The 9910-nt window shown below is 47.7% G+C and overlaps 3 protein-coding genes across 4 annotated transcripts; 1 reads left to right on the top strand and 2 right to left on the bottom strand.

The window, feature by feature from the left end:
• Window positions 1-19: 19 nt before the first annotated feature.
• LOC9657502 lies at window positions 20-1596 on the bottom strand. Of its 2 annotated transcripts, XR_002990586.1 has the most exons (7): window positions 1458-1596; window positions 1046-1382; window positions 936-990; window positions 648-848; window positions 386-598; window positions 124-321; window positions 20-72 (listed from the first exon to the last, which is right to left on the bottom strand). XR_002990586.1 is itself a non-coding variant. In XM_002987988.2 (4 exons), the coding sequence occupies exons 1-3, from the start codon at window positions 1580-1582 to the stop codon at window positions 937-939; spliced, it is 516 nt and encodes a 171-aa protein (XP_002988034.1). In that variant the 5' UTR covers window positions 1583-1596; the 3' UTR covers window positions 671-884; window position 936. The 2 variants fall into 2 exon arrangements, 1 of the variants encoding a protein (XP_002988034.1); XM_002987988.2 differs by lacking the exons at window positions 20-72; window positions 124-321; window positions 386-598 and having other exon boundaries at window positions 671-884.
• Window positions 1597-2875: 1279 nt separating this feature from the next.
• Window positions 2876-4493, top strand: LOC9657501 (myb-related protein 308). Its single transcript, XM_002988065.2, has 3 exons — window positions 2876-3313; window positions 3636-3765; window positions 3868-4493. The coding sequence occupies exons 1-3, from the start codon at window positions 3175-3177 to the stop codon at window positions 4427-4429; spliced, it is 831 nt and encodes a 276-aa protein (XP_002988111.2). The 5' UTR covers window positions 2876-3174; the 3' UTR covers window positions 4430-4493.
• Window positions 4494-6723: 2230 nt separating this feature from the next.
• LOC9656764 (myb-related protein 306) lies at window positions 6724-9457 on the bottom strand. The gene is made up of 3 exons (XM_002987987.2): window positions 8865-9457; window positions 8663-8792; window positions 6724-8506 (listed from the first exon to the last, which is right to left on the bottom strand). The coding sequence occupies exons 1-3, from the start codon at window positions 8995-8997 to the stop codon at window positions 7423-7425; spliced, it is 1347 nt and encodes a 448-aa protein (XP_002988033.2). The 5' UTR covers window positions 8998-9457; the 3' UTR covers window positions 6724-7422.
• Between the last annotated feature and the right edge of the window lie 453 nt (window positions 9458-9910).

Raw genomic sequence — 9910 nt, 5'->3', positions numbered from 1 at the left:
AAGAGCCTCGAATGTGTCATGCTGTCAAGAATAAAATATAAATTCAGTTTCAGCAACTTGCTCACGTAAACTCTAAAAAAGAAAGAAAAAAATCAATCAACATCCAAAGAAGAAGAAGCTTACTTCATAGGAGATTTGAACTCGCAGCAACTTCGCTCACGCAATTGTAATTCACTAACAGAACTCTAAATAGGAAAGAAAACATTAATCAACATGAAAAATAAAGCTTCCTTCACTTCATAGAAGATCTCCTTTCTGAAATTGTGGTCACCACTCCACGCTGTTTTGAAACTTTCCAAGCATAGAGTTCGTACTTTTCCGCTGTCACGAAAGTTACATTATTAGAATCAGAACCACGAAGAAGAAGTTTCAGGAGCAGCAAAACCTTTCAAAGGATATCATCCACCGCTCGAATTTGTGACCGACATCAAGAAGAAAGACTTCTGGAACATTTCCATCTTGCTGTTGACTGAGGGAACCCGAGTTCTTGGCGGAAGTAGCGAGCTGGACTGGCAGGAGGCAAATTACATGAATACTCTCAACATCCGCTCGCTCGTGTTCGACAGAAAGCAGGCGGCTTTCGACCATAATCAGCACCCTGCACAGAATTCTAACAGTGTTACAGTTCAATTAAGAAAGATTTATACCAGGGAGTTGACGCCATGGTCTGTGGGAGTCATCCCGTTCGTAAATTTTCTTCCGACCAGGATCATCAGCCTCATTTCGTACATCCTTCAACTACTAGTCAGTGTCCCGAGGCACAAAAGGAACTCCTCGACAACTTGATGGCAAGGGACATGAAATTCTTAGCTCGCAAAGAACTTGTTTCATTTCCACCATTTGCTTTTCTAGACACGCAAAAAAGTGTTTAAGCTCGCCATCACCTAGCACAAAAATCACGCTCGAATATCACATGAAATGCCAAGGCTCTGTACCTCAATCTTCGATCAGTACGTCGTCCTCAAACACGTGGGTAGTGTGATCCACAACCTGCAAATAAAAAGAACATAAAAAAGGTCATACAAGCTCGATCAAATGATCTTACGTTGGTGTCACTGAGCTCCAAGTTGTAGAAGACCATCGAATCTCGATCACCAAAGAGAGGACCAGCGTGCCAAGTTCCTTCGTTTAGCTTGATGAAGCGAGGACCATCTATCTTGAAAACCTGGACGCTTGCATGAGAGGGAGGTAAATAGTAGTGGCCACCAGCGTTGGATCGAACAGCGCCCTCGTGTTGCGATGAAGGATCCACAATGCTGGGAAGAGAGACCGCCATGTACCAAGGATGAGCTCCCACTGATCCCAGACACTGCGTGACCCTGGCGTGATGCGTTATCCTTTTGAATCGCAGCCCCGTTTTCCTGAGCTCCATGAGATAGAATCTGCGCAAAGGAACCATCACTCACTCAATCACTACTGAGCCGCTGGAAATTTCGGCCACATTTTGCCTGTACTACCTGGGAATCCCATTCGCGAGATTGAGCTGCGCGTCTCCCGATCCATACTCGCATCCGTCGCCAATCTTTCCCAGGAGCTGGCCAAAAGGCCGGAAATTCTCCTCCGTGATCGGCACTGCTCGCATCGAAGAACCCTAGCCCTGGCAATATCGCCCAGCGCAGGAATCGAACCCAGCATAGTCAACAAGGACAAACCATTCAACGGTCCATGGGTCAACGATGGTCAATTCTGGTCAACAGTGTCCAAACGACATCTATCCGCTACGGCAGTGAAACTTAAAGCGTAGAAAGGATATAAGCTATCGTAGCAGCGAATTTATGGCCAGAGAAACTTAAGGGACAGCAACGTTCTTAGAGTTTTTCTTATTTTCTTCGCTTTGTTCTTGGTTGTGGGCTATTTAATCTTTGAACTGGCAATGCAGATGCCACGGTACGAGTTTAAGATGCCGTCACGAGGCATTTACTATCACTGTGAAGTGCGTGAAGGAACTTACGGCAATATCTCAACATCCTCGTAAGCTCTCCTATAGCGACAGTCTCTTTAGAACTGTGGCACCCTCTTTCGCGAATCACATTTGGGGATGGCAGTGGCAGCAGTGTTCAGTGGCAGTCTGCCCTGTCCAAGCTTTGCTTTCGTTACGCCACTTCGTAGTACTACTCCTCAAGCCAGCGCAAGGTTCTTAAGTATAAGATAGAAACATCACTGCGTTAGAAGGAATACTCCAGTTTTTTCTTTTCCACCACCTAAGCCTAGTAAGTGGCAAACTATAAAACCTGGTTGAAAGGGAGAGTTCTGTGCAGTACACACTAAAAGATGGCCATGCCGCGTGTTTGAAGCCGACTTTTCTCTAGGCCTGGAAGAAGAAGCTTTAAGTTTATGGAGAATTTATAGAGGGGGAGCAAGAGTACGAGATACAACAGGTTTCTATATACTATTATTCCCTTCCACGGCTGTGCGATAGTTTGTTGTGCAACAGTAGAAAGGGCGCTACCGAGATGAAGAAAACAGTCTTGTGTGTGTCAGATCATTGTTGTCAAACAACATTGATCGATCTGGAATGGCAGCACTAGTGCCAGATCGCTCCAGTTTCCCGTCTGACCGTTTGTCGTGTGAAAGTTTTAGCTCTTTGAAGTTGCTCTCTCCACTCATCTTCACGGACAGCAGCAATTAGCTCCTTTCTTCGTCTTCTTCATTGATTCTTCTTCACTTTCTTCTCTACCTTTTCTTTCTTCCTCCTGTGTAGTTCGTGCTGCTTCTGTGGAGAGCACCAGCCCAAGCTATGCCACAAAGTCCATCCTACTGTAGCGATAGTCATCAACAGTATAGTGGTCATGTTCTTGAGAGATCCTACCGCGATTTAACGAGCGAGAAAGGGAGTGATGTTTGCATGGCGGGACAAGCAGGGCACAGGTTTTTTAGATCTCTATACGAGTCTTTAGCTTCCTTTCGTTGAGGGGTCAAAAGATTCAAGCTTTGTTCTTTTCTCATGAATATTTTTTCTTGGTCCTGGTCCCTTGTGTGTCTGAAGCATCTATCTCATAGCTAGGAACATTTTCAAGAGACCAGCAGAGCGGAAAACATTGATTTAAAACAAACATCTCGTATATAACACCCAGCGTATTCTTCTCGTCCCAGTCGAACTTCATCCTGTGTTCTTCCCAAAGCTTCCACAGGCATTTTCTAGTTTCTCTTCTTCTTTTTCTTGTTGGTGGTGCCATGCAGATGGGTCGATCTCCTTGCTGCGAGAAAATCGGTCTCAACAGAGGTCCATGGACACGTGAAGAAGACACGCTCCTCACGCAGTATGTCAACGAGCACGGCGAAGGGTCTTGGAGAACGCTTCCAAAGGCCGCAGGTTTGATCCGCCCAAATCTCATTCCACTCCTTGTCTCTACATTCTCTGAGATTTTCCTCGTGGTTGCTAGATTCCCTCTAGACAAGCCATGTTTGCGTTGTAGCTAGTTAGAACGTCCCTGTTCCCTTATATACTCCGCTCAAGCTTGATGTTTGCAGTATCTTTGTCGTAACTTGCAGCATTGTCAAACAAAGCACTCGTTTTTTGATTGATTCGTTCGTGAAGTCGCTTGAAGTGGTCAGAAGGCTCGTGCTATCATATAAACTCCAAAACTTTGATTTTCAAGTTGCATCGTTTTAAACGATTAGTGTGATCCTTGCAGGACTCCGTCGTTGTGGGAAGAGCTGTAGGCTTCGCTGGATAAACTACCTGCGTCCCAATCTCAAGCACGGAAACATCACCGAAGAAGAAGACGAGCTTATCGTCAAGCTCCATTCTTTACTGGGCAACAGGTATGATAATATATCTCCCGTTCTTTTCTTATATATTTTTCTCACATAAGTATGTTTATGGTCCCCGTGAATCAATCCATCCCTCTCACTCATAAATCATAGGTGGTCTAAAATAGCTGCCAGGCTCCCCGGACGAACAGACAACGAGATCAAAAACCACTGGAACACACATCTCAAGAAGAAGCTACAGGGCATGGGAATCGACCCAAACTCGCATCAGCCGTTGGATCAGCCCGGCGCGTCCGCCAACTTTCCACCCACGGACAGTAATGAGTCGTCGTCGCCATGCAGCTGCCACCAGGACGAAAAGGTGGCGAAGCTGGCCATGGACGACGGCGACAAAGCTCAAGTTGTAACGCAAGAATGTTCGTCAACGCTGCAAGGTGGTGTCTTGCTTCAACCAGTCAGCACGCGAGTCAACCACTTGATCCAGTCCGAGCACAGCTACTCGGAGATATCCGATACCGCTGACAGCAGCATCGCCCTCAAGGATTATTTCTTCCCGCCCGCTTTCTACTACGACGCCACGGGCGATTCGAGCTTCATCATGGACTCGTTCCACTCGGATATGTCGTGGGACGTGGAGATTGTGAGGCCCATCGACAGCAGCGGCGTGGAAGGATCCAGCATCGTCCCCGGCAACACCGATCACCTCTGGTTCTAAACGAGTTGAAATCCTGTTGACCTCATAAAAGTTTTAAAAGAACTTAATGCCTTTTACCCGGCAACGTCAAGGTTGAAAGTATCAAAAACACGGTTTTGCTCCGAGTGAAAGGAAGAAAAACGGCCGCAAAGGTGGCCAGCCCCACACTGAGGGTCAGCTCATAATTTTCATACCATATCGTTTTCGCCGATCTTACTGTTAGAGTGATCTTCTCTTTTCTGTGGACGTATTAAACTAACGTCTGGATCGGTCGAAAAAGAGCTATTGTTGGGATTCATGAAAAGCTAGCGGAGAGAATCTAATGCGAATGCGAATGGATTCCCAGAGTGGATCGTCGATCAGGCATGACTCGACAAAGGAGGGAATCATCTTCTCAAAAAACTTTTTTCCAGCTTTTGGGCCTGCTTCTCTAGTGGTTGCAATGGGGGCGGCTTACGTGCCACACCGCCTTTGCGCACAAAAGGCTTTGCTAAGTGTCGGTGCAACAAGGATGGAGGAATGAGAATTATAGCATTTTGGGTTATTAAAATATAGTGTGCGGCATGGGCTTGGCATTGTGGCTGCAATTTTAATCATCACAAAGTATTGATCACCAAAGCATGATGCATGCAAGGTAATCATGGACGAAACAGCCCTCGATCTCCTCTAAAGCCAGCAATGTGAACTTGCCAAGAAATTCAATGTTTATATGAAAACGCTGCAATACACATACGGAACGAAAGAATCAAACAGGTACAAGCATTTTCTTCAATTGATTTAGATTTTTAAGAATCATATACTTTGCAAACTGGCCCAAGCAACATGTATCGATGGCAGCGGCATATTATCCGTTTCGTTTAGCGTTGAGTAACCTGGGAATCTTGCCAAGGTACACACCGACAGTGTAAGCCTCCAGCCCAACACGATGTGTATGACGCCAACTTACGGGTATTTTGATAATAATTCTGGGGTTGACAACTACGAGGTGTCGGCCGAGTTGAATGACGTTGAGTTGCCTCCCACAAGACAGGAGAGCGAGATGGAGAACTTGTTTCTATTATAAAGCAATAACGTGATAACCAACGAAGCAAGGGAATCTAGATCATATCAAATTCATATTGAAGGTTGTATTTGGCATTCTATCTACATTGTCACTGTTGCGAAACCCGCTACTTGACTTGTTTATCTGGCACACCCAAGGAATGTTTGCGGGAAGCGAGAAACTGATTTCTTCATGTGAACCACTGCAGCTTTTTGCACAGGGGTCTGCAAGTTCAACATAAGGCGCCTTGAAGAAAATTCGAATGAGAGCATGAGTGTTGAACGTAAACTTGTCCCAGATGTGAACCGGGATGAGACAACGCGATAAAAGACATGCAAGAACATAAAATAAGGCCCCTTGAGGAAGGTAGTGGTGTAAGTTTCAAGGGTCCTTGTGGTGACCGCATAACATTCGTGGGAGGATAGTCCAATCTTTCTAAGTGCATGTTAACATCACCAATCGCCCGGTCACCGAGCTGGGCTGCAAAGAGAAAAGATCTTCTTGCTTATATGAAATTTCCTTGGAGCTATTTTGTCCACGGGTCCGTGTTAGATAGCATGTCTATTCACGTAGAGTAGGCGCTCAAGGGCCTATTGCCAGGACCTAGTCGCTCTAAAACCGGGAACGGGAGGCGAAGGAGGAGAGGAGAAGTGGAATCTTTTGAAGGTTTGAAAAACACTAAAGTTTGGAATGGACAAGCTCACTAGCGAGCGGCTCGAGCATCAAGGGAAAACAACAAGCGAGCTTGCAAAATACTCGAGCCGCATGCTTCGATTACGTTCAGACAGGAACGCATGCCTCCCTGGATCATTGAATTATTCCAGTTCCCGGCCAGCGCAATGGGAGATCAAATTGTCGCACTCGGGCGATCTAGGAGAGAAACTTTCAAACTTTGGGGAAGAATGGAACTCCTCCAAGTACCGTACAAGAGAGCATCAAAAAGATCCAGCAATGCACGCAATGCCCCACAATGCTGTCGCAAGTTGAGTACTGTTTGTCAAATATGCCCAAACAAGGCATTTTGCTGATCACAGCATGACCAAGCACATCGCAATCAATCACTCAGGTTGATCCAAGGGCCAGTAGCACAGTGACAACCCGGGGTCCCAATCTCGATCAAGCCCAATCTCGCGATTCACCGATGTGATCGAGAGGTTCACACACTTTCCCAGCAAAGCCAATCATGGAAACTATATTGCCACCACCTCCGTGGCGAAGTGTGCGTGAGCAAGAGTCCTCTTGCAATACATCCCGGGTGATGTAAACCGCATCATCACACAAGGAGCAAGCAAAGTTTTTATTCCACATCCATCAACAAACCCACTTCGATTTTAGTTTAGACAACTTAGAGCTTTTGTACAAGAAAACAGCACTAGAGCTTCTTCCTTGGAATGCCCAGCTAAAAGATCTTGAATGAAACATCATGTAATTGTCGCCGACGAAACAAGAAAACACAAGAAACGACCACCACGTTGAGAACTTGAGATCAAAGATCTTGCCAGAGCTCCCGACCCATCGAATCTGTGTCTCTCATTGAATTCTCTGCTTTTAAAGTGTTCCATCTATTGTGTGTAGCTTGCAACTTGCAAATGCACAAGAACATGACCAAAAGATCTTCAGTCTTGTTTTGTTACCTCCAGCCAACTTGTTGCTGTTGTTTTTGTGAAACGTTGCTTTGTTGCTTTGGGAGATTTTGGGTTTTCCCTCCTCCCTTTAGAGCTGTGTTGTATCTATCTACGTAGACGTATGTAATGACCCACAGGCAGAGACAAGCGTGAAATGAAAAACCGTTAGCAGCAGTATTGGTTGATCGCCCGGAGATTGATCCTCGGTGACTCCACAAAATCGTACAATGTACAGGGAGGAATGAAAGAGATCTTGGAGACGAAGAAGGAGAAGAAGATCAAGGACGAAAAGATAGAGGGAGATGGTTGCGTGAGCGAGCGAGAGGGATATATATGTATGTACACGACTAGCCAAAGAGGAGCTCGTCGTGGAGGAAGTTCACCTGAGTGGCAGCAAGCGAGGAGGACGAGGAAGAAGAATTAGAGGGGGATGTGGAGGCGATGATCATGGGGAGGATCCCATCCGCGACTGGAAGGGGAGAGGAGGAAGGTGGCACCACTTGCGTGGTGGAATTGGATGCGAATTCTGTGAGACCATCCCACAAATCGGATTGGCACACGGAAGAACAGTCGGGGAGCTCGATCTTTCCCAGCGAGTCCCAAAACTGATCACCGCTACAATCCTCCTTGAACAAATCCCCGCCGGCGACGATCACGTCATCCTTTCGCAGCAGGAAATCGTCGATGAACTCGAGCATCTGGACTTGACTGCGCAGCTGGAATTGCTGCTCGTGATCGTTCCAGTCCACCGTGTGTTGACTGGTGCTCACAAGCGGAGGAGCTTGGCCAAGATCCTGGGAGCTGCTGGCGGTGTTGGATTTGGAGATTGTTGTCGGCGAATCGCAGTTGGAGGCGGAGGCGGAGTGGGAATTGGAGGGCGAGGGCGAGGGAGAGTAAAGATTGAAGACCGAGGAAGGCGATGGGTAGTTAAACTTGGTGGTGTTTTGGAGATCTTGCTCTCGCTCTTCTTCCTGCCCCACTGATAGCGATGATGATTCTGTGGCTCCGCCACCAATTTTGCCTGCGCTCAAAACAGGGGAGGCACTCTTCTCCTTGGCAAGGTCCCCAAGAACAGGCATTTTGCGTTTCCTGTGCAATCGAGCACACACTTTGGGCGGTTGACACTCTGTGCGCCGGTCGCGATCGTCGCAGGACTCCTCGCACGAGCCAGTGCTGTAGGAGCTCGTGTCCAAATCCATGGTCGTCTCCCACGCCTCCTGCGGATCATCGCCCCTGCTGTGGCACGAGGGGGAATTGGAGTTGTCATCCCCCTTCTTGGTCGGGGAATTGGGCGAGGATTTGGCGACGAGGGGCTTGTGGGTCTTGGGATCCAATCCCCGGCTGGCCAGCTTCTTGCTCAGGTGCGTGTTCCAGTAGTTTTTGATCTCGTTGTCTGTCCGCCCGGGCATCCGAGCCGCGATGAGCGACCACCTGCATTCATCAAAACCGGGGAATTGGGGATCAAAACACGATTTTGCAAAGAGCCCAGATGCGAGCGCGGCGCGATCACGGTGCCCAAGCGCACCGATTTCGCTGCCGCCACCGCATCGGATTGAATCGGGACAGAATTGGTGGGTGGTGTATCACCTGTTGCCCAGAAGAGCGTGTAACATTATGATGAGATCTTCTTCGTCCTCCGAAATGTTGCCCCTTTTCACGTTTGGTCGGAGGTAGTTCACCCATCGCAGCCGGCAGCTCTTTCCACAGCGCAGGAGTCCTGAAGAGAGGAAGATCGAAGATCAGAGATCACACTTTTTGGAACTTTGGAAGAATTCAAATCTCGACCGACCTGCGGCTTTTGGAAGTGCCCGCCAGTTGCCTTCGCCGTGCTGCTCGATGTGCTTGGTGAGTAGCATGTCTTCTTCCGGCGTCCAGGGACCTCGATTGAGTCCAACTTTGGAGCAGCAAGGAGCTCTCCCCATGACGACGATCGCTCGAGGGGCGCAAGTCCTCCAAATCCTCCTTGTGGTTTTTATATCTGGGGCGCCACGGGTCAAAAAGCAGCAGCTAAAAGCAAGTAGTCTCCTTTTATAAAACTCTGTTTGGATCTTCACCCCCAAGCGCTACACAACCACTGCCCGATGATTGCCTCCGTCGCCTTGCTCCACAACAGATGCCCAGCTGCGGCATTTCCTTGATTCCTTGAAAAATGGAATGGAGCGCTCTCTTTTTTCTCTTCTCTCTCTCTCTCTTTCCCTCTTTTCCACCTTTGAAGTCACAAACACTCGTGGGTCATTGAGTCACCTAACAAGGGAAGCACAGACACGCTACGTTTCGAGTGCTCTAAAACCTTACTCTGGTGTGCTTGTGTCATATATAAGCTTATATATTATATAGCACTTTGGCTTAACCAGAGAATTTGGATTGCGCTTCAAGACAAGTGTGAAGTGATTTCTGCCCAAAACAATCTTGAGCCCCAAACTGGATAGTGATGTATATATACACAAAACTCGACCACAAGGAAAGGCAGAACTTGCAAAGAGAGAGAGAGAGCACACGAGAGGGCAAAGTGACAACGATGGATGGTAGGCCGTCAAGGCGACTGCGACCCCAAAACAAGCAAGATGGGGACTCCATCCACCTCCGAGAAAAAGATGCCAGCGAGAGATTCCAAGTGATTCCCACTGCCCAATACGTGTTGAACTTCTCCTCTTTATTTCCCGCATATTCCCGGGGAATAATAAGCATCGTGTCGACATTCCAGCCGTACTCCATCACCCCGGATGCCAGAGAGATTGTGAAATGCCAAGCTCTCCTACGTAGCGAGTCTTACTATCTCTCAGGTGTGGGCGATAAGATCTCCTCCTCGATTCGGGCAACATGCCATGACCTCCG

The sequence above is a fragment of the Selaginella moellendorffii genome, unplaced genomic scaffold (assembly GCF_000143415.4).
Source record: "Selaginella moellendorffii unplaced genomic scaffold, v1.0 SELMOscaffold_86, whole genome shotgun sequence".
In the NCBI taxonomy this organism is placed as follows: domain Eukaryota; kingdom Viridiplantae; phylum Streptophyta; class Lycopodiopsida; order Selaginellales; family Selaginellaceae; genus Selaginella; species Selaginella moellendorffii.
This window is presented reverse-complemented; position numbering and strand designations above follow the sequence as displayed.